At 37.7% G+C, this 23405-nt stretch overlaps 4 protein-coding genes across 6 annotated transcripts; 2 read left to right on the forward strand and 2 right to left on the reverse strand.

The window, feature by feature from the left end:
* Positions 1–1121: 1121 nt before the first annotated feature.
* Sting (transmembrane protein sting) lies at positions 1122–15412 on the reverse strand. 3 transcript variants are annotated; one of them, XM_076124039.1, is made up of 8 exons: positions 15111–15408; positions 13102–13169; positions 10699–10749; positions 10143–10381; positions 9299–9571; positions 8441–8639; positions 4272–4385; positions 1122–4040 (listed from the first exon to the last, which is right to left on the reverse strand). In XM_076124039.1, exons 1-8 carry the CDS (start codon positions 15122–15124, stop codon positions 3949–3951), a joined length of 1050 nt encoding a protein of 349 aa, XP_075980154.1. In that variant the 5' UTR covers positions 15125–15408; the 3' UTR covers positions 1122–3948. The 3 variants fall into 3 exon arrangements, 1 of the variants encoding a protein (XP_075980154.1); XR_012959818.1 differs by having other exon boundaries at positions 4016–4040; positions 8026–8639; positions 15111–15412; XR_012959819.1 differs by having other exon boundaries at positions 4016–4040; positions 8026–8609; positions 15111–15411.
* A 402-nt stretch (positions 15413–15814) lies between these two features.
* On the forward strand, positions 15815–18337 carry LOC142979168 (uncharacterized). The gene is made up of 3 exons (XM_076123956.1): positions 15815–16076; positions 16174–16409; positions 16528–18337. The coding sequence occupies exons 1-3, from the start codon at positions 15983–15985 to the stop codon at positions 17383–17385; spliced, it is 1188 nt and encodes a 395-aa protein (XP_075980071.1). The 5' UTR covers positions 15815–15982; the 3' UTR covers positions 17386–18337.
* Positions 18338–18545: 208 nt separating this feature from the next.
* LOC142979169 (U5 small nuclear ribonucleoprotein 40 kDa protein) lies at positions 18546–21356 on the reverse strand. Its single transcript, XM_076123957.1, has 6 exons — positions 21075–21356; positions 20872–20998; positions 20443–20646; positions 19856–20098; positions 19214–19392; positions 18546–18787 (listed from the first exon to the last, which is right to left on the reverse strand). The coding sequence occupies exons 1-6, from the start codon at positions 21186–21188 to the stop codon at positions 18608–18610; spliced, it is 1047 nt and encodes a 348-aa protein (XP_075980072.1). The 5' UTR covers positions 21189–21356; the 3' UTR covers positions 18546–18607.
* Positions 21357–21470: 114 nt separating this feature from the next.
* Positions 21471–23383, forward strand: LOC142979173 (nucleoside diphosphate kinase 6-like). Its single transcript, XM_076123963.1, has 3 exons — positions 21471–21833; positions 22016–22176; positions 22486–23383. Exons 1-3 carry the CDS (start codon positions 21625–21627, stop codon positions 22629–22631), a joined length of 516 nt encoding a protein of 171 aa, XP_075980078.1. The 5' UTR covers positions 21471–21624; the 3' UTR covers positions 22632–23383.
* The last annotated feature ends 22 nt before the right edge of the window (positions 23384–23405 follow it).

Raw genomic sequence — 23405 nt, forward strand, 5'->3', positions numbered from 1 at the left:
AATTCGTAATTATTGTTAAAAATCAACATAATTTAAAATAAAAATGTTGAAGTAGTCCTTCTTTTATATTTTTTTAACATTTTAATCATAAAATTTTCATAAATATCGTATTTGCATGTTCCCTATTGCGACGGCACCACAAACCTGAACGCTTAAATCTCTCGAACTCTTCAATGTTCCTAAGTTATCATTATTGCTTTGATTGTCAATATATTAAAAACTATATAAAACATATAAATTTTGAAATACAATATATTCATTAAATGATTTTCTTAAGATTAAAGCACTTTTAGCAGTCATCGTGTACTTAAGCATCGTGTACTTAAGATACCGCCTACCATGATTGATATTGCCTTTTTTAAGACCAGTTTCATAGTGAAAAATAAACGTCAATTTGGGTAACTTTAATTCATTTGGGAACATTGACAGTACTACTAGAACTAAAAGTTTATTTTAGTTTGCAAACTTTTATCAATTGTGTTGGTTTGATGTGAAAAAATAATCGAAACTAAGTAGTTCATGTTCCCACTGTCAATGTTACCCAAATGAATCAAAGTTACCCAGATTTACTGTATTATTATTATTATCTTACGGTTAGTGGTCAAAGTTGTTCAAACCACCCAAAGGCCTTCTGTCTAAACGACTGTTATCTTAATTGACAACAAACGGGACCGACTTTCTACGCGCCTTCCGAAGCACGGAGACGTCCAGTTCAAATACTACTATGAAGGCAAGGTTTGCTTAACCCACAGATCGTTTACCGACCGGTGGGCGCAACTGCGTAATAAGTGTCAGATAACCTGCTGAATAAACTGTAAATTGTCAAATTGGAAGTTTTGACAAATGTATAAAAAGAAAAGTCAAAATTCCACCTTATCTGCTATTTATCCAGGAATGGTGAAACCGGTACTTATAGTAGCAAATATGAATGGTAGGCAATAACGTCTACAAACAGACAAAAATGCCTATGGCACTATAAGACTTAGTTTTACTATAATATCTCTTACTGGTGGAGATCGAAAGTAGAACAATAATGATCAATTGCAGTAAAATCACTCCGATGTTCTTGTCATTCTGTTCTTAAAACACTTATCTTACAACAACAAAGTATAAACTGTACGTATGTACTTAATTATATTTTATTTATTAATTCCCATTTGTCAATTTTTAAAGATATTTGAATAGTTTTTCAATCAGTCAGAATTAAAAATTATATATTCTACACCCATTTCTTATTCACAAACTCAATAACATAATGATATATTAATGTCCAACAGTGAATCAAACCAGTCAAGGTTCTATTGCGATGTACTTTAACTGATGGACAACGCACAGCCGTAGCAGCATCAAGCGCAAGGCAGCACAAGCGTAGAAAGTTGAAATTTTGTATGATCCTTAGGAGAGAAGCACTAAGAGAGGATTTTTCGAAATTCCTCCCCGAACGAAGTAGAATTCCACGCGGGCGAAACCGCGGGCGGAAAGCTAAACCAATTATACAGGGTGTAAACGACAGCCTACCGAAAACGAAAAAAAAATGACTTTAGACACGATTCTGGTGCTTATGGCGTAGAAAATTTTCATCGGTTTTTTCTTGATTTTTCCGATTTTTTATGCGTTTTTTTTTATTTTTTCTGGTATTATTTCGTTAATACTACACAATGCAACATCAATATGAAAAAAAAACCGTCATATTACTGTTTTTCACAAAAAACAGCAATGGATTAAAACAACGTATAAATTCGCTATCAGCTGTTCGGCCAACGACACCGCGCCGGGACGGTCGACGTCACGCCGCTTACCTACGCGCGCCACACAGACACGATTACGCACACAGCTGTCAACCTCACACTCACTAGTATGCAGCGTTACTTAGTATTTGTTCTATGTTAAAAATGAAAATTACATAATTATCCCGCTCTCCGATAAAAGGTAAATTCATAAGATTTAAAATGTGTGATATTTTATTATTACACGTACAAATACATACAGAACAACAAAAAATCCTATTGATATTCTTTAGCGCTATAAAAATCTCTAATAAACAATTTAACATGTATTGTCGCTTTGTTCCATTTGTTCTTGCAAAATTCTATTCGATATTTACACGCTCATTCATACTTCATACAAGCGCGGTGCGACTCGAAAAGTAGATGGCCGTAGTGACGCGTGACGCCGCGACCGCGCGTGGATGTTACATAGATGGGATGCGGCAAAATGGATGCTAAGTAACTAATTCTCCGGGGATTATGAATTATGATAAGTTAGTTTCTCTGATAAGAATATTAATGGATATTGATTGTTATCATTGTTATGTACCTACATTTTTTATGGTTTAATTAAATAAACGTTTCGTGTTTATTTTATTTACTTTAAGCTGATTTTATGTTATAAATATCAAAGTTTTTTAAACTTACATCAATAATGTTTGTAATGTTATTTGGTATTTGAATAAAACTACAATGCAACCAGTAACAACTGTGACAAGTAAAAATAGTAATGCCACATCAATATTTTATTGAATCTAATCTCTCGCTGGGATCCTAACTCGTCGCTCGTCACCAAATCGGCGGCGCGCGGGCGGACGGCGCGGAGGGAGCGGGTGGCGCGGGCGAGGGGCGGCGCGAGTGAGCGGAGAGGCGCCCGCGCCGGCGGCTCTCTTTGATCGATAGTTCGAGCAATTCGCTCGCGGAAGACGGAAGCTCTTCACCGGTGTCGTTCGTTATGTCCTATTCGTCGTGTCGTGTGTGAACTGCTGTTTATTATTACTTGTTATTGTTCCGGTTTTGAGTTGTTAGTGTTTTTATTGTTATTATTTTTGTTGTTATTGTTTTCAAAGTGCAGTTGTGTTCGTAAATAGGAAGAAATGTTGATGTGTTATGTATGGTGAAGCACGTGGAAGTGCACGGCGTGCTCTGCACCTGTACGTCCGGATCCAAAGGTACTCAAACTCTCGCCATACACCAGGTATTTGCGTGTTGATAGACATTGATAACAATTTGTTTTAGCACTTCCTTATTATTGGTTACGTTTTGCTATTATTGTTTGATTTCACGTAAGCCAAGTAGGTACCTACCTACTTACAATTTTACTATGAGCTATTGTAACATACGGGCCTACTTACGATACCATAAACGATACATAAGATTTATTATCTAATGATAGCGTTGCATACTAGTGAGCGCATAGACGTGGTGGTACGCGTATGTACCTAAGACGCGTCGCGACATGTCGTCGCTCAGCGCGCCGCCGCCGCCAGAAATCTCGTAGGCATGCGCGGAGATACATCGCGTTGTTCACTATACATTGAACGCTCAAAAATGACTAACTCGGGAACCAATCATTTCCGAGAAATATCGTTGGAGTAAATTTCGCGCATACAGTGTCACAAACTTACCAGTAAAGTTTTCGGTTAGCTGTCATTTACACCCTGTATAATACCAATAAAATTAAATTACCAATTTAAAACATAAAATGCAATTATCAACTTTCATCACGTGTTGCGCTAGTGGTGCTCTCTGGCGCCGGAACTTTTATAATCACATGTTACTTACGCTATTTAGCATTTACAAGATTACGTCTCTGGGAGGTTATTTAAAAATTCTTAACCAGCAGTATAAATAGCTGTTCGGCATACGATGAAAAAGTTTGTAGAAAATAGAAGGGAAAAGAGGAAAAGATTGGTTAGATAAAGAATAAAGCCTAGGGTTAGGCAAAAAGATTAAACAATGCGCCTGACGCAAAGCAGCGGAGTGGCGGGGAAGATACTGATAAATAAATCAGTTTAAAATAAACCTTAACTCCTAAGACATGTAGATTAAAACGGCATGCCAAACATCGAGGACAGTGCGAAAGCACAAAAATTTACTATTTTCAAACGCGAACAGAATAAAGCTCCAATAAAGTCCAGTGTTACTGTAGTTTAATACGAATGTTAAGTTAGATAAGTGATCAGTATCTCTTGTTCGCCAGCTCTTCAAAGTTGGGCTCTAACTCTCTGATCCTATCGAGCAACACGTCGGCTAGGTTCAAATTCTTTGTGTCTGTAACATGATTAATTGATTACATATTGTTAAAGTGAGATTGGATAACTCACATACGGTCATCTGACTCCAAACTTAACATCTGGCAAACTAAGCATTTGACTCAAACGTATGTTTGTTGCATTTGCAAAATTTTTTTTTCGCGGTAACGTGATCATATTCGTAAGCAGTATTGCCTTCCAAAATATCACCAGCTATTCTGGGAGGACCCTATATAGGTATATTACTTACCATCAAAGTAGACGAGTTCGCACTTGCCCCTCAGCTCGGGACTCTTGGTCAACACGTTGTCCAACGTTGATATGAAGTCTGATACGATGTCCTCGACGTTCACGTCTGACAGTTCTAAAACAACAATTAAGTATTTATTATATATGTTCTATACCATTGTCCCACGCTAGGTGGGGTCGGCACAACATGTTTTCCTCTTCCACTCATCCCTTTCAGCCGTCAACTCTGTATTCACCCCTTTCTTGTTCATATCCTCTTTCACACAATCCATCCATCTCTTTTTTGGTCTTCCTCTACTTACATGTCCGCTTACATTCATATTCATCACTCGTCTCGTAACATGGCTTACTTCTCTTCTCATGACATGTCCATACCATGATAGCCTCCTACTCTCTAGCTTTTCTGTGACTGCCGCAACTTTTAAACTTCCTCGAATGTACTCATTCCTTATCCTATCCACTCTTGTCACACCGCACATCCACCTTAGCATTCTCATTTCATTTGTATGCATCTTTCTTTCATTCGTCTTTTTCATTGCCCAACACTCAGATCCGTACATGACAACAGGTCTGATAACCGTTTTGTAGATTTTCCCCTTGAGCTTAAGAGGCATTTTGGGGTCACACGCTGTACCAGAGACCTGTCGCCATTTCATCCAGCCAGCATTTATCCTATTATTCACGTCTCGGTCAATTTCGCCGTCGCTCTAAATGAGGGAGCCAAGGTACTTAAAATCGGAGCATACTGGCAGGGAAACGCCATTTAGAGCAATGGGGGAGAAGTTTGAGGGACCACCAAAGTCGCAGTAGAGGTGCTCGGTCTTAGTTCGGCTGATCTTTAGTCCAACCTTCTCCAACCTCTCCCGCCATTGCTCGAGTCTGCTCTGTACTCCGGCTGCATCTTCTCCAACAAGTACAATGTCGTCGGCGAACAACATGCACCAAGGTGCCTCTCCTTGGATTTCGGCGGTTAAAGCGTCCAAGACAAGAAGAAACAGAAATGGGCTTAAAGCCGACCCTTGGTGCAAGCCTACAGCCACACTGAACTTGTCAGTTAACCCAGCTTCGGACCGGACGTGAGTACTAGCACTTTCATACATCGAACATACAATCCTTACATACTTCTCAGGCAGATTCTTCTTTCTCAAAGCCCACCACAAAACTTTACGAGGCACTCGGTCATAGGCTTTTTCAAGGTCGATGAAGACCATGTGCAGGTTTTTATGCGCATGTTTAAAATTTTCGCACAACTGGCGTAATGCGAATATTGCGTCTGTTGTGCCCCGTCCTGGCATAAAACCAAATTGGTTTTGGGTTACCTCGCACTCTTCTCTTATTCTTTTTTCTATCACTTTCTCCCAAATTTTCATACTATGTGACATGAGCTTTATTCCTCGGTAGTTGTTACATTCTTGTGCATCCCCTTTGTTTTTGTAAATAGGCACCAGTGTACTGTTGCACCACTCATCTGGTATAATCTCTTCCTGTAACAACTTGTTGAAGAATAAAGTCAGCCACTTACATCCATCCTCTTTCAGAAACTTCCATACTTCAGATGGTATGCCATCTGGACCAACTGCTCTGCCGTTTTTCATGCTCATTACAGCCTTTCTTACTTCATCTATACTTACTTCCCTTATCATTCCTAAGTTCCTCGGTACTTCTTCTATTTTCTTGCTCCAATCATTCTCTTCATTCATTAACTTTTCAAAATACATCTTCCAGCGTCCTTTTATATCGTCATCGGCAGTTAAAACTTTTCCACTCTCATCTTTAATGCATTTTATTTTCGTAATGTCCCTTCCATTAATTTCTCTAGCTTTAGCTAACCGGTATAATTGCTTTTGTCCTTGGGGAGTTTCTAAGGATTTATATAGGTTGTCTTGGACTTTGCCCCTTGCAATAGCCACAGCTTTCTTAGCTTGTTTCTTACTTTCATTATACACCTTGCGTTTTTCCTCTCTCATAATGGGGTTACATATGTCCACACTTTTCCAGTCTTTAAATGCATCCTTCTTCTCTTTCAGTGCCCTTTGTACCTCTTCATTCCACCACCATGTATCTTTATCAATCATTCTTTTCCCTTTGCTCTCACCAAAAACATTCTTCGCCACACTCCTTACACAAGAAGCCATTTCATTCCAGCATTCATTAGCGGATTTCTTCCGTATATCATCTTCCATGCCTATCATCTTTTCTGTCACTCCCTTCTGGAATTCATCCGCACATTCTTTCTTTTCTATCATAAACCATTTCGTTTTCTGTAGAGGTTTTGGTCTACTTTTCGCTGTTTTCAGTTTTATACATATCTTTAGGAGCATTAACCTATGTTGGGACACAAGTGGCTCCCCAGGTATGACTTTGCAGTCCTTGGCCGTGCTGAAGCTATTCCTTCTGAGCAAGAAGTAGTCGATCTGGGTGCTATGCGGACCACTTTTGTAAGTGATTAGATGTTGGTCCAATTTTTGAAAAAAGGTGTTTGCTATGGCCAGATCAAAAGCAGAAGCAGCTTCTAGCAGTGTTTCCCCTTCACGGTTCCGTTGACCAAAACCCCACCCCCCATGTATTCTTTCATACCCTACATTCGCTCTCCCTACATGTCCATTAAAATCACCTCCTATGTAGACTTCTTCACTCTGTGGGATACTCATTACTACCATATCAAATTCCTGCCAAAACTTATCTTTCACTACTTCATCACATCCCACTTGAGGCGCATATACACTCATAACATTTAGCACTACATCTTTTATCATAACTTTAACTAACATAATTCGATCATTCACTCTCTTTACATCCGTCACGCATTCTTTCAGTTTTCTATCTAACACCACACCCACTCCATTCCTTTTACCATCACTTCCAGTATAATAAAATTTATATCCTTCTCCAATCTCTCTAGCTTTCGTGCCTTTCCACTTCGTCTCTTGCAAACATGCTACATTTATTCGCCTCCTGTTTAAAACATCGGCAAGCTCTCTACCTCTTCCAGTCATCGTTCCTACATTCCAACTCGCAATCCTCATTCTTACATCGCCACGGACTCGCTTCTTACGTGACAATTAAGTATTTATTAAGAAGTACAAATAATTTAATCAGACAGTTCTTAATGAGTCGGTGAGTCGGTGAGTCGGTGAGTGAGTGAGTCGGTGAGTGCGTGAGTGAGTGAGTGAGTGAGTGAGTGAGTGAGTGAGTGAGTGAGTGAGTCGGTGAGTGAGTGAGTGAGTCGGTGAGTGAGTCGGTGAGTGAGTCGGTGAGTGAGTGAGTCGGTGAGTGAGTGAGTGAGTGAGTGAGTGAGTGAGTGAGTGAATGAGTGAGTGAGTGAGTGAGTCGGTGAGTGAGTGAGTGAGTGAGTGAGTGAGTGACTCGGTGAGTGAGTGAGTGAGTCGGTGAGTGAGTGAGTGAGTGAGTGAGTCGGTGAGTGAGTGAGTGAGTCGGTGAGTGAGTCGGTGAGTGAGTCGGTGAGTGAGTGAGTCGGTGAGTGAGTGAGTGAGTGAGTGAGTGAGTGAGTGAGTGAGTGAGTGAGTGAGTGAATGAGTGAGTGAGTGAGTGAGTCGGTGAGTGAGTGAGTGAGTGAGTGAGTGAGTGACTCGGTGAGTGAGTGAGTGAGTCGGTGAGTGAGTGAGTGAGTGACTCGGTGAGTGAGTGAGTGAGTGAGTGAGTGAGTGAGTGAGTCGGTGAGTGAGTGAGTGAGTCGGTGAGTGAGTGAGTCGGTGAGTGAGTGAGTGAGTGAGTGAGTGAGTGAGTGATTGTACCTTCATACAGGTCCCTGTTCTTGATGACGCGGTAGAGCGTGTGTATGGGCGTGGCGCACTCGGCGGCGACGTACACGGGGCGGCGCGCGGGCCGCGTGATCTTGTGAGTGAGTGAGTGAGTGAGTGAGTGATTGTACCTTCATACAGGTCCCTGTTCTTGATGACGCGGTAGAGCGTGTGTATGGGCGTGGCGCACTCGGCGGCGACGTACACGGGGCGGCGCGCGGGCCGCGTGATCTTGTGAGTGAGTGAGTGAGTGAGTGAGTGATTGTACCTTCATACAGGTCCCTGTTCTTGATGACGCGGTAGAGCGTGTGTATGGGCGTGGCGCACTCGGCGGCGACGTACACGGGGCGGCGCGCGGGCCGCGTGATCTTGTGAGTGAGTGAGTGAGTGAGTGAGTGAGTGATTGTACCTTCATACAGGTCCCTGTTCTTGATGACGCGGTAGAGCGTGTGTATGGGCGTGGCGCACTCGGCGGCGACGTACACGGGGCGGCGCGCGGGCCGCGTGATCTTGTAGGCGCTGTTCTTGTAGTGGCGTCGCTTCACGCCCGCCACGTCCTTCACCACTTGCTCGAACGACTGCAACACGTCACACTCTGACTCCTCGAGCTGCAATATAATGTACACTTCGTCCAAACATACGACGTGACCGAACTACATAGTTCAGCACGCTATAAGTACACCTGGAAATTATGTGACGTCATAATATACAAGCAGATATGCGGTCAGCTGTCCTGCCAACCGCAGGACGCGACCCCAACCGGAAGGTGCGATTCCAAACCGCCGTGGTAGTGTGTATGCACCCGTCCGGCGGGCCGTCAGCCAGGTTGCGGCGCTCAGATTGACAGCATCGCATTGCGAATAAGAACTAAAATTTAACTGAGACGGCTGGTCGCATTCCGGCTAGCTGCATAGTGCGGAGGTACGCTTGAACCGGCGGAGTCCGTAAGGACGACCGACCGTAATCCGCATTATTTTTGAACAGCTTACAGATCATCTGCGTGGAGCGAACTTTACTGGCGGTCCGAGTGACACAAAAACCAGCCTATGCCAACTCTTTTGAGGATTCTGATTGGAAATCTCTAAGAAAACTTTTCAAACAATAATAAGCTATTGCAGTTTAAACATCTAAACAAAAAACATAATGTAACATTCTGTAAAATTAGTACACTTCTCACAGACAATTCTTTTCTGGTCACTTAGCAATTCTAAAACTAAAAAAACGCGTTGTACCATAAAAAATATATCATAAAAAGCAATGAACTGACCTGACAGGCTTCCAACCTCGCAACATCTTCTCTATGGCTTTTATCATTAAACTCCTTCAAATCGGGGGGACAATGCATAGACTTAGTAATAATAAGGAACATTTTCTTGACAGGGAACACGACGCCGTCCCTCGCCTCGAAGCGTTTGATGTTCTCCTGCAAGCCGACGAGGTCAGCTCCATCTGACGGTAGAATGTGTACTAAGTAGCCTTCGATGAAACTAAGTGCCATTCCGTTGCCGTAGGTCACTGTTGCTTTGGTAGTAGGTTTCTCCTATAATAGATTTACACTTTTAAGTATATTGAGACGGTCATAGCTAAATGCGCTCCTGTGTCGGTAAACGATCAGTGAGCTAACAATTACAGTCTCAGCGCGAACATTACATAGTTGGGCGTTACGTAGGTAAGTTAAAAGTCGATACTGATAGTTGTCCATTAGGATACTAGTTGTTAAGTTACTGGCCTACGGACAGCTTAAAAGAGTTTTATTGGTCACTAACCATACGGCTAGAGCAGTGATACCCGAGTGGTACAAGTTGGCACTTTCCACGCAAGACACCGGTCGACGGTTCGAATCCGAGGCAACACACCAACGCCTTTCCGAAATTATGTGTGTATTAGAAATAATTAACACTTGTTCAGTAACATGTTGAAGAAAAACATTGAGATGAAACCTTGCATGCCTAAAATGTTAGTACATTTATTGAGGGCCCGCCAAGTCCCCAACTCGCACTTGCCCAGCATGGTGGACTCAAGGCATAACCCCTCCCTCGTTTGGGAGAAGACGCTTCCCCAGCAGTGAGACCGTAATGGGTAAAAAAAGCTACTAAAAACAAACCACTCACCACTTCAGGATACTTGACAACAAGATACGCGATGAAGATGAACGGAAAGTCTTCGGCGTAAAGCTTCTGGTCATTGAGGAGTAGGAGTACGATGGAGGCCCCGTACATCATGAGCTGGTGCCTGTTGACCTTCGCCAGGAGGTCGTGGTCGAAGCCGCGCTGGTGGTGCACCATGTCGTACAGAACTAAGCTCAGAGACTTCGTACCCTGGATTGTGAGGATGTAGAGGACGTAGCGAGCTGGAAGGTATTCATTAATTTATAATTTAACTTTTTAACAGACGTGGTCGTATAACTTTTTAATAGACGTGGCGCAGTGTTTAATGCTGTCGCCACGCCACTGCCTTTGCGTCGGGAGGTCGTGGGTTTGATTACCACATTAGACAATTATTTGTGCGATCCACAAATTGTTGTTTCGGGACTGTGTACTTTGTGACCTTAGTTTGTATGTAAAAGTCCCCGCGACACAAGAGCAATTCTTAGTGCTAGAGATATCTTTAAAAAAGAGAAAAGAAATCCGGGACAAGGGGACAATATAATTAATTTAAAACACTCACCCACGCTGAATATCCACTGGTTCTTCTTACTAAAGTCCAAGCTCTGCGAGCCTATGAACAAGAGGAACGCTATTATAACGATAAGCCTTATAGACAACATGCTGCTATGGCGACGCATACAGGACTGCTTTGTTTAACAAACATAATAAGCTTCAAATAAACTAAGTAGTAAGTACTGCTCGCAAAACATTAACTAACTATAAACATCAAGCGGCGAGGGGTTGGGGATTGAGACGCAGGGACCATGGGGCACCAACTTACTGTTCAAAGAGTTGGCTAATCGCCTGGTCGAAACTTCCCATGATCATATAATGCGACGTGGCAATGCTGCCAGCGTTTTTTTTAATGTTCCCGGTAGACAGCAATGTGACGAAATAGTCTTGTGTAAATAATAAAAATACTTAAAAATAAACTGAAAAGTCGCGTTGTTTCTCGAGGTAAAAAAAATCCTTTGTGGCAATCTATGTTAAATATAGGTCTTGTTTATTAACAAATATACATAATCCATCCTTACTCTTGCATTTATAATAAGCAGGACATGGCGGTATAGAATATTTTGCACACTATTTCGTTTGGTTCTTACCATTTTTTCATTATTTCCAAGCTAAGTTTGAAAAAAATTTGAATCATCTAAACCTACATTCATTCGCGAAAGTCCAGTGTCGAAATTGTAACGAAACATAGTAGGCCTAATGCCTAACGTTCTTTTATGTTAACTGTTTTCGTAACTTTACACCGATATGTATTTAACAATAAGTTGTTTATATGAAAAAAACTTCTAAGAAACACGTCAAAAGCTTGAAACACATAAAAATGCTTCAGTCACAATAAATCTTTGTTTGAAAACCGATTAAAGTACAAGACTCAAGACCACTTACGATAATTGGCATTTTAAAACGACACACTTATAGTTAGGTAACAACTGTTCTTTTATATTAAATAGTAAATTAGTTTAAATAGTCAAATAGTAATTAATATTTAATTAATTTATATTTCCAATATAAATTAGGAATATCTGGGCAATAAGACTGTGGTAAGCAATTATTTCATTGCCTAGTCTTTATTTAATTAATTATTTAAATTTCATATTCAACACTGTATGAAAGGCGGACTTCTTACCGGGTCACTTTCTACCAGTCTACCTTGGGGTGTACCAGATACCAATTATAATAAGGTGTTTAAAAAGGAATTATTTGTTAAGAGCTTTTAAGTATGCGATAAATTCTTCCTCAATTCAAAGAGATTTAAAAGCTATTTTTAAACTGATTTCTTCCCGAGAATGTAACGTTTCTCATTCCTAAGAAATGCTAAAATCTTGTTTAGATCACCTTACGATCTACAGAGTAAGGTGATCTAAACAAGATTTTAGCATTTCTTAGGAATGAGAAACGTTGTGTAGCAAACGTATTCGGTTCAGCATTAATCGGCCTCGCCGGGCGTCAAAACCAAATGTGTGTAGATGAACCCGATCGGCACAAGACGAAAAAGTGAGTCGTGTCGGTTTTACTGTTCGATATTGCCGAACCGAACGTAACGAATAATGTGTTAACATCAACAAAGCTATAATATTATTTATCTAAAACTAAATAAATGACCATAGAAATAAAGCTCTATACTTATGTGTCACAATACTTAGAACTGATTAATTTAACTGTTTACTTGTTATCCGTGCCCTAAGCATTGATGTTTACAATCTATAGTAATATTATAAAGCTGAAGAGTTCGTTTGTTTGTTTCAACGCGCTAATCTTAGGAACTACTGGTCCCATTCGAAAAATTCTTTCAGCGTTAGATAGTCCATTTATCGTGGAAGGCTATAGGCTATATATCATCACGCTACGACTATTAAGAGCAGAGTAGCAATAAAAAATGTTACAAAAACGGGGAAAATTTTGACCCATTATCTTAGGTGACGCAAGCGAAGTTGCGCGGGTCAGCTAGTTTATAATATAAACAAAGTAAGCAGACCATTGCAAACCATTTGGCTGACATGTAAAAACTTGTAAGCCACTTAGTGATAAGACGCTGGGGTCACTAATGTCACTGTTTGATGTTGCTAGTTTAAAATTAACATCATTTCATTTAATAAATATTTATCTCCTTTATGAAAAGACGTGAATAAGGTGAAGGAAGTTTCTAAGGATTGTACGGAGTGGTATTCTGTCTTCTCTGTCTACCCCTATGGGAAGGCGTGATAAAATGTATGGATGGGTTTATATTATATCATTATATATTTCTATATTATATATACAGGTAAGTAAAAAACTTTAAACATATAACAGTGGTACTACAGCCATATTTCTCTTAGGACACAATTTGACAATATTTATAGGATTTAAATGGATAATATGACAGTGTGGATAGCAAATATATTAATATGTATTGTGTATTTGTAATACTCACCAAAAGTAATGCCAGCTACAAATAATATTTGCATAAGGTAGATATGGCTTTGGTCCATTTTCGGTTTTCTGAAATAAAACAAAAGAAACCTATCATCACGTGTTCAACATATTAAGAAGACATTCATTTTGTTCTGGTAATTAGCATTAAAAAAAAAAAACTGCTGAAAATCTTCTTTTTACCCTGGCAACAATTGATACAGACAGAAGGGAAAATCCCCTATATTGTCTTTGACAGCTGTCCAACAATAGACAAAGGTAATTCCCAAAAACTATTTTTACAAATAATAATAAACATAATTAGATCTTTCCATCTCACTCTTATAAGTGAGAGGTGCGAATCAGGAATAATGAAATGAATGAAAGGAAAGTATGTATTTGGGATGTCTGACGTTAGAAAATTTTCATTGCTTAATATAATTTGTAATAACAAATATATTATTTAGTTTTAATATGGACAGTTTATAACTACTTGGAATTTTTGTGTTGTGAGATATTCATTTTAAGAATAAGTGGTGACCGTCGAAGTCGTCTAATTGTAAACGTTTACAAAAATGGTGGTGATGTTCGATGAAGCCCACATTACAAAGGTAAGTTTAACTAAAATAAGCAACAAATAGAAGGCTTATTTGTTTTCAAAATGATTATTAGTAATGACAAGTAAATAAGGAAAATGTTGATTGTGTTATGGTCGCCATGTAGTTGTATGAGATCATAAAAGGATAGTGCCCATGTTTACAGACCTTTATAAAAAGGAAATTAATGAAATCAGATAGGTCTGTAGGTATATAAAGAAACAAATAATTTTTAGGGACCACTTTTTTGATATTCATAACAGTAATATGTTTTACTTATGTACATATTAAATAAAAATATGGGTCTTTTAAGTCACCAACGAAGATGTTACTTTGTAAAATTTATTCCTCTATCTGACGCCACCTGAATCATCTGCAATAGATGGACACAGGCCAATGATGATGATGATGATGATTAAATAAGTGTTAATGTTCTATTTACTGTTGTTGAACTGATCATAATATTGGATGTGTCTAACCAGGATACAAACTATTTGTGTTAAATTACATTAAAATCCATCCAGATTCAGTAGTTCATCTCATTACCTAGTTATAATTAAGTATATATATTAATGTGTCCCTGCCCAAATACAAAATAAAGAACATAATAGAACTAAAGTAATTATTGTTTGCACAACACATCTTTATTGGAACACAAGTTATATAATATTTCCAAGAAAGTCTCGAAATAAAGTGTTGATAAAACTTAACTAATTATTATGTGCAATTCACATAAACATACTCTACAATTCAGATTATGTTACTTTGGCAATGTAATCAACATTGTTTAAACAAAATATACATTTTTTACATTGTTATATATCTCAAATACTGTCAAATGAGTTTGTATATCTGTTGTTTATTGCCAAATTATCATCATTAAATAAATGTATACAGAAAATCATGAAGATCATTCTGATATGTTTGGTTAAAATTGCCAAATTATATAAAAAGTTGTCTTGTGCAAATTGTCTTTGTTATCAAACTTGCTTTTTGATTCTCGAAATATGGCAAAAACAATAGAATATAAAAAAAATACTTTCTACAAACTTTATCAATTTTCTTATCAACTATTTAAGAGTACCAGAGTACTAACTTAAGTTTTACTTACAATAAGTGTCTTTGTTTTTTTATCTTAAAGTGCATAATTTGCTTATTAAAACATTTATACAAGTGATTATGAAAAAATGTGTATAGCATCAAAAATTATGTTCACATTCAGATATATTGAATTCTGCATCATCGGTATGCAACTTCTAGTACACAAACAAAGAGCATATTAGTAATGAGACGGTTGTATATAATGTTTACAACCATTTTAGAATGGTGGGTAATGTAAGTCTATAATTAAACTCTAACGATCGCATGAAACCTGTACTGCTTACTGCTTTTTTAAACACGTCTCCCCTACTATTGCGAGTCATGTGATACTAACCTTTTCTCAATCATTTTTTCAAATTATAGGATGCACTTTAACTCCTCAAAAATATTGTTTACCAATCAACTATATTTTATTTTCTCATCGGCTGTGTATTTCCTTGCCAGCGTGAAACGTGCCTTTAAAACAGTTAACACATTCCTATTCGTTTTCTTTATCAAAGCTATAATTTCACCGGTAGCAAATGCACTGTGCAATGACTCATTTCAACTTTTGTAAACTAGGAAATAAGACAAGAAGACAAGACAACAGAAAACACAGATTGACAAAAGTTTTGAAAATAATTTCTGTCACTTTGACACTTGGGTTAATTGATTTGATTGCCTGAGGAGGGAGGTATATGGGATTGAGATAAGTAGAGATAAGAGCTGAGAGGAGGTAAAAGAGACTCAAAGATCACAATTTGTGTCCTTTTGTGATATGTAGGAATGTACTTAAGTTTGTGATTTTTATTTTGTCTGTTTCAGGCTACAGTGTTAAGTTAAACTACCATTTTATGAAGGTATTGTAAAAGTTACAGACAGGCTAATGAAAATTCTATACGAAATGTTGCAATAGCTGTTCCGTACATAATAATGTAGTATCTGTTATGAGATAATCGTCGAAAGTCCCCGACGATATCCTGGAATTTTAACAACAAAAATTTAAATAACGGTGGTTTCTAGTTCTTGAACGAGCCAATTAGTGTCATTATATACTTTTTAAAGTGACAGTAATTTTATTAATACTGTGTTACTGTCAATTGTCATTATTTTCCTAAGTTAATCTGAATATTTGAATTTTCTGCTTCAGAACATAATACATAAATATCAAACAAAAAACCAATTAATTAACGACGAATTTTGCTTGGTGTGTCGTATAATTACAAAATGGTAGTTTGCAAATTTTTCCAACAAGGTAACTGCCGGTTCGGGCAGAATTGCCGCTTTGAACACATTTACGGATCGAAGTACTCTTATCACGGTAAGTTTGTTTTCACAAATTATATGCTTATTATTCATTATAGAGCCTAAGTTATTGAAAATGAATGTACATTTAAATATCCTTTTCTAATTGTTAGCGAGCCCGCAACAGCAAGCAGCGCCGGCTCAGGCTCCATCAGGATGTACAGACGAACAACTGGTGAACCAGGTGCAAGCAGACGTGCAGTCCGCCCTGCGAGGGGGTCAGTGGATACTCTCCTGCTACTCACCGTTTAAAGAGAAGCCTATATTCCCTGGCATCAGTGATTTGTCACCAGAAGAAGCAAGACTGTTCATCTATGAAGCGAAAAATAATAATAACATTGAACAAGCTGTAAGTAGTCATTTAGAAATAACAATTGTTAAGTTCTTAAATTATTAATGTTGGAGATAAAAGCAACATTTTGTTTCATTGTAGTAAAGGTACTCATATTATTTCTAACTTTTTTCAGGTTACCTACATGAACAATCTCTTCAAAGAGACAAGGCAGAAATATGAACAGCTCCTGCAACCAAACATCAATATAATCAAAATTTTACGAAGTCTTTACAAAGGAGAATTAGTTGCTTCTCCATTCTCTAATGCAGCACAGAACACATTCAGTGGTGCCAGTGATCCTGCATCATCTATATTCCGTAGTGCAGTGCAGAATCCACAACAAAATACAGCTGCATCAATATTTAGCCAAGGACAACAGAGTATATTTAACACACAACCTGACCCTGCAAAAGATTTATTTGCAAAAGCGGCTAGTTCTAATATTTTTGGACAGAATCAAAGTTCCAATGCATTTGCACAAAATCAAGATGCATCAGCTCAGTCAATATTTGCAACTGCTGTCCAAAATACCAAACAGACTGATGCATCTAGTATATTTTCTTCAGCTAATCAAAGTATATTTGGGGCTCAACCAGTTAAAGATGCCTCACCATTTAGTCAAAATCAAAACAGTTCGCCATTTGGCCAGGCACCAAATAGTTCACCTTTTGGACAGGCACCCAGCAGTTCACCATTTGGCCCACCCCAAAACTCATCACCATTTGGTCAGCCCCCATCAACATCTCCCTTTGCTCAATCACAGAATAGTTCACCATTTGGCCAAGCAAACATCTGGCAGAAGACTGAGAGTCCTGCGTCAATCTTTGGACAAGCTAACAAAGAAATTATTACAAATGATCCTGGAGTTTATAGCAAAGTGGAAGAATTGACTGAAGCTGACATGGAAGCATTTAAAAGTGACAAATTTGAGTTAGGTTTTGTTCCTGAGTTGCCACCACCTCAGGAATTATGTGCTTATAGAGGATTCTGATAGGACTTTAATCAAAGATTATAACTTATACAAACTGGTCTTATCGTAAGTGGAAAATTGTGTCACTGTAGTATAATTTATTAACAATTGTGAAAAAAAATATTTCATCATAGATTCAGTAATAATAACATCACGTGTCAATGTTTGACAAAAATCAATTTTGTGTTGTCTCACATGTAACATAATTCTTTAAAAGTGGTTCAATGATGACAAGTAATCAGTGTATAACTAAATAGCACTGGATCTTCTACTCACTTCACACAGTAATGTGTAATTTGTCCACTGGTGATGCAAAATCTGGCCTCAGTCTTGTCACTCTACTATCTGCTGTTTAAGCCTGCAGGTCACAGATGTTTTGAATGTTTAAATATACCTCAACAAACCTTGCACACAAGGCCCTGTACTATATTGTTGGAGTATAGTCTTTGATATTTTTTCCTAGCTAAGGCCTAACTTATAAATATTATATAACTTAAGTATAAACCTTAATATGAACTGATTTAATTAAGATTTTTAACTGAGTAATAAAGGCAATTGTATGATAAGGATTAAGTAATAATAAATTGTTGTTATTTACTAAGCAATTGTGTTGTTTTATCTATTATTATTTATTAAATTACAGTCTGAGTTGAAGAACATTGTTTTATATCTGTACTAAAAATGGACTGTGATATTCCTCTAGATAATATAAGGACTTATTATGTACAAGTTTTTTATTTTTATGTATTTTAAAAATTTCTGAGTATATTTTATGACCAGACACATGGCAACCACAATAATCACAATCGGACTACAAATATTTAAAATATTTGTAATAATTATTACTGTTTTATTAACAGTTGTAGTAAAAAAAACTTGTTTTATAAATAAATCGAAATCAGAGCTTTATTTTTTTTTCAAACACTTTTTTCTGTCGATTTACTCATCAACTTTAGGAAAACTAGCATTGCCCTTCTGCAGAATCATTATTCTCAGGTTGCAACGTTTTTTTCCAAATTATCATAGACTAATCTGCATTTTTACGCGGTCGTGCGTCTGTGACGCTGTACAATGTGCCATAAAACATTGTGTATATCGACGTCAGTCAGGCAAACAATAGCCTAAAAATGTAGTACTAGGTTTATTGATAGGCACAATCTTCATCAATAAGAAAACGCATATGGTCTTAAAAATTTCTTAGCGAAAATTGTCTTATAAATTACAGTACATAATATATCACAAATTAATTGTCAATTTCTCCGAGGTACAGTTGTTTGTCACTAGAGGCGGAGAGGACGATGGGCTCGGTACGATGGAAGTCTACGTCGTTGACAGAGCCGTTGTGGCCGGGCAGCTTGTACAGCACGCGCCGCGATGTCGTGTCCCACACGTAGAGGAAACGATCTGATGACCCCGCTGCCACCTGGAATCACAAGTGTTTATTATGAACAGTTTTTTAGTCAGATACTTTTCATTTTGATGAAAGTGATTGATTCAGAATTGTTGCTTTGGTTGTAAATGAGAGATTACAGCATGAAACACAGTTTATTGGCCTTATATAGCAGGAGCGCGGCATGTTGGTGGACCGAGTACGGGCAAATACGGTAGCTGATCGTGTATTCTTTGCCAATGCCAACATTAATAATTATAGGTATCAAACCTTATTTTGTTGGGGAGAATGCCTTACATACTATGTCAGGCAATCGCACTGACAAGGCTCCTGTAACCAAAATTACTACCAATGCCACTATTCCGATATGCCGCGTCGGATTTTTATTCCCTGGGTTCCTACAACCTACTTCACCTCTAAAGTTATATGAAAAGAAAAATAATTTTGCATGAAAAGTACCTTAGAACCATCCTGCGACCATGAGCATCTTAGCAGATTCTTCTCAAAGTTGTGTTGGTGCCCTGACATGAGCTTGACACATCGCTCTGAGGGCGCGAAAGGCCGCACGTCCCATATCCTCAGCGTGTTGTCCATGGAGTTTGATAACAGGTAGGAACCGTCGTATGATAGGGACATTCCTGAAATTTTAATTTTGCTAGATGAGTATAACAATATTAATAGTAGCTGACTGCTTTTTCTTTCATTCTCAACAGTATATCAGTTTGGTTATATGCCTGGTATAGAAAGCTCTTGTTAAGACTTATATTGTAAACGGAATGCAGGTGCATTCAATACACTTCTGTCTATATCTTCCAATACTAAAGGCGCGATGTTACCAGTAAGCACATCTTTCTGCTTTGGAACAAAGATTATGTTGGTTTCAGGCATTGCAAAAACCTAATCTTTCATAGCAGTCTAATTACATCTTGATCTGAAGCACAAATGCACACAATGCAAACACTACCAGCATAGTTTTATATTAATTAAATACATAAAATGTGCACCTAGAATGACTATGTGCAAATAATTTTTATTAAATCTTCCTTAGTTACCAAGACTTGTAGTGTTCATAACATATTTCTTTTAACTATATGTATTTACCTGTAACTGTATCAGTATGTCCTTTAATCTTGTACGCAATCTGATTATTTCTAATATCCCACACTTTAATAACATTATCAATGCCGCCCGATATGATCTTCTCTGCGGTATCATTGAACAAGACTGACGTAACTGGGAATGAACTGTCGAATGAGGCTATTGGGTTACGTTTCCTTGCATCCCATAGCTTAATTGTGTTGTCATCTGACGCTGAGACCAGGAGTTCGGGACCTCTTCTTGCACCTGAAATATACAAGCCATTGTGATCCATCTTTGTGTGGCTGCCCCTCTCATTTCGAGAGGAGACCCCCCTTCTAAGGGGTAAGGTCTTTAACTGGTGTAATACAACTTTAAAACATTACTCATAGCTTCCATTAAAGAATAACAATTCATTTCGTCACTTAATTAAAATTTACAGGCACATCAATTTTTAAATGCCATCTTAATTATTTACATACTTTTTTCCTTGGCTTTCAATAACCATTTTCAAATCTTACCAACCTACTGTTTATAATTACTTACTGCTTTAATTTTCAGTTTATAACAGTCAGGTATTCATTTTAGCAAGATAAAACTAGGCGACTTACCTGACACTGAATTAACAAAATTAGCATGTCCCTTTAACTTCTTGATACGAGTCCCAGTTGGCACGTCCCATACTGCGACTGTATTGTCTGTGGCACCGGTGTACAAGTGTGAGCCATCCGGTGAGAAGCACAGCTCCATAATGGCACCCGTGTGGCCTTTCATCACCATCACATTTTCACATTGACCATACACATTCCATAAAACTGAAAAATTAAAAGATTAAACTTAATTAACATTCAGCCAATTCATGACTATGAATGCTTATTTTTTGAAGCAGCCAAACATCCTGGACCTACCAGTATGTTGGGCTGTATGTATTTTGTCCTGAGCTTCGCTTCATACCTACTTAGAAAAAAAAATCCTATTACTACATCTTCATGTTTGTTATTTTATCGACTTGCTTTGCATTAAGTCACCTAAATACTTACATATTTGTCTGTCGAATCCAGCAGAAGCCAAGTGTTTGCCCTCAGGATGAAACTTAGCGGTAAATATTTCCCCCAAGTGACCCTCTAATAACATAATAGGAGCATACAGATTCGACGTCCGAGGCACCTGAAAGATTATACATAGTATTTTTCAAGTTACGAAGTTAAAATTATAATGAATACGGCCAGAATAATCTACTTACTGAGGAAGTAACCACAGCTTTTTCTCTCGTACCGACAACAGATATTTCAGTACGAGTTCGTTTCGATGGTACGACGGATAATTCATCCGCTTTCCTTTTCTCTAATTCAGGCATATTTGCTGGGTTTATTTGTGCAATATTATCGAAACAATTTTATAACCTCCAATGTTGTTGTTGTGTGACGCGAGACCACAGAGTTTAGAAACAGGTTAGACCTCAGCACTTGGAATAGAAATGCAGTTTTAAAGTAAATTTATTCGAGGTTAGAAGAATATTTATAAAGCCCTTCTGGATGGTATAACTTATTTATTTATATTAACAAAACGTTGGACACAGGACATTATAATTTAGGAAAGATTAAAATCTGCTCTATAGTTTAGCAATTTTGTCTATTATTCATTTCACTTCCTTTTCTTCTGTCAAAGTCATTCGTCCAGGAAAAGCGGAAATTCAGAAATGTGTCTTTGTTTACATAATTATCAATTACGAAAAGTAATTAATTATGAATGAAACTGTAAGTTGGCGCGGTTGCAGTAGTTAATTGGACATAATGCAGAAACTAGAACTAACATTGGCTATAATCAAACCCCATGCCATCAAGAATCCAGTCGCTCTATCTTACATCAGAAATGTTATAAAAAATAAATTTGTTGTTGTGAAAACGAAAAGGGTTTCTCTGGATAAAGAAACTGCAAGTAAATTTTACGAAGAACATGTTGGGAAATTCTTTTATAACCGTTTAGTTACATTTATGGCCAGGTAAGATCAGAAAGCATGTGATTTGTCTACATCTAGAAGCACATAATCATGCAGTCTTGTTTCCTAGATTGATCAAGACGGCTACAATTTTGTTTTACACTTATCTCAATCAAAATTATATTGTAGGTATCTACAAATAACTTTATTCAGATTTTAATACAATATTTTTTTCTTGATTCCAGTGGTTCAATAGACTTGCATGTGATAGGACACACCAATGCAATAGAAGTATGGCGACAGATGCTTGGCCCCACCAGTGTATACAAGGGACAGTTTACAGAACCTCACTGTTTGAGAGGCATGTTTGGTCTGTCTGATACTCGGAATGTGGCTCATGGCTCAGGTAAGGAGATTTTATGAAGTTGACTTTCGAAACAACTTCAAACTTTTAATACTTCATGACCAAACTAGTTGCTTCAACAGGCTTTGAAAATCATGTTGATACCATGATTCAGCAAGTACCTTCTATGTCAAAATCATCACTATGATTCTAAAAAAAATTGAGTGCACCTCAATTTAAATACAGGCTAAGAAACTGTCACTATGAGACAGTAGATATCTTTTTACCAATCTTCCCAACACTATTGCAGCTGTAAGGTACACAGCAAGTCTTTCCATCTAGATATTCTATTTTATTCTTCTGTGTTTTCAGATTCACCATCATCAGCAGAAAGGGAGATAAAGTTCTTCTTCCCTGACTTCTCATTCTACCGGTGGCACAGTGATGATGAGGAGCTGTTCCGAAAGGGCCCTATCATCTTTAACAAGCACCTGTTCCAGCATGTTAGGAAACTATAGCATACAAGGAACTATAGTGATAAATAGTTGAATATTGTTGGCTGCATGAAGTGTTCTGTCCCTATAGTATCAAGGGTTACCTCTGGAAATGAGTGACCTTCATCAAGTTATCTGCCTTATTTCTTTCACAAGTGTCAATAATGTACCAAATGGCCCAATCACACTTAGTGTTGAACTCATAATTAATTGGCTAAAGAGTTTGGAAACACAGTAAAAGACTGCCAAGTATTCCCACATTCAAACAGCTTTTGTTTTGGTTACATGCAAAACAATGATATTCATGCATTTAGTTGAACACTAATATAAGCTAACATATAATTATGTTTTTGCCTACTGCTAATAGGCAGGCAGAATGCTAATAGTAGGTATTGCAGCCAACATGTAGGAATTTTAACTAATATGTGATACTGTTGTTGCATTATATAAATAATAGCTTTGTAAGCTAGTCATGAGCACCAAATAAAATTATATTGAGTTATAAAGCTGTTTGTGTAATGTTTTTCTCAATTTACCATATTATGCTGTGACTAAACTTGCATTCAATGTGGAGTTTTTCTCACAATAATATTTATTATAAGTTGTTTTTTTTAAGTTATTGTTAAACAACATGTTGGTGCCTTATGTAGACTTTAAAGTCAAGTTTGTTAATACATTGGCTTCCATTAGCATTACAATGTTTATGCTTTTAAATATGATTAAAATCAACATTGTAACAGTTTAATTAATGTATAATTCAAATAAAAAGACTACAATTATGTAACCTAGTTGCAACTA

The sequence above is a fragment of the Anticarsia gemmatalis genome, chromosome 16 (genome assembly GCF_050436995.1).
Source record: "Anticarsia gemmatalis isolate Benzon Research Colony breed Stoneville strain chromosome 16, ilAntGemm2 primary, whole genome shotgun sequence".
Taxonomy (NCBI): Eukaryota; Metazoa; Arthropoda; class Insecta; order Lepidoptera; family Erebidae; genus Anticarsia; species Anticarsia gemmatalis.

Excerpts from the sequence above, each read along its gene's own strand:
- Sting (XM_076124039.1), bottom strand. Across the intron at positions 10,750-13,101 it reads TGTAGCTGGCATTACTTTTG|GCTCGCAGAGCTTGGACTTT; the intron begins GTGAGTATTACA and ends TCTTGTTCATAG. Across the intron at positions 4,041-4,271 it reads CGAACTCGTCTACTTTGATG|ACACAAAGAATTTGAACCTA; the intron begins GTAAGTAATATA and ends ATCATGTTACAG.
- LOC142979168 (XM_076123956.1), top strand. The coding sequence starts at position 15,983 with ATGGTAGTTTGCAAATTTTTCCAACAAGGTAACTGCCGGTTCGGGCAG. Across the intron at positions 16,077-16,173 it reads ATCGAAGTACTCTTATCACG|CGAGCCCGCAACAGCAAGCA; the intron begins GTAAGTTTGTTT and ends TCTAATTGTTAG. Across the intron at positions 16,410-16,527 it reads ATAATAACATTGAACAAGCT|GTTACCTACATGAACAATCT; the intron begins GTAAGTAGTCAT and ends AACTTTTTTCAG.
- LOC142979169 (XM_076123957.1), bottom strand. The coding sequence starts at position 21,188 with ATGCCTGAATTAGAGAAAAGGAAAGCGGATGAATTATCCGTCGTACCA. Across the intron at positions 20,647-20,871 it reads TGGATTCGACAGACAAATAT|TTTTATGGAATGTGTATGGT; the intron begins GTAAGTATTTAG and ends TTAATTTTTCAG. Across the intron at positions 19,393-19,855 it reads ACATACTGATACAGTTACAG|GAATGTCCCTATCATACGAC; the intron begins GTAAATACATAT and ends TTAAAATTTCAG.
- LOC142979173 (XM_076123963.1), top strand. The coding sequence starts at position 21,625 with ATGCAGAAACTAGAACTAACATTGGCTATAATCAAACCCCATGCCATC. Across the intron at positions 21,834-22,015 it reads TTAGTTACATTTATGGCCAG|TGGTTCAATAGACTTGCATG; the intron begins GTAAGATCAGAA and ends TCTTGATTCCAG. Across the intron at positions 22,177-22,485 it reads GAATGTGGCTCATGGCTCAG|ATTCACCATCATCAGCAGAA; the intron begins GTAAGGAGATTT and ends CTGTGTTTTCAG.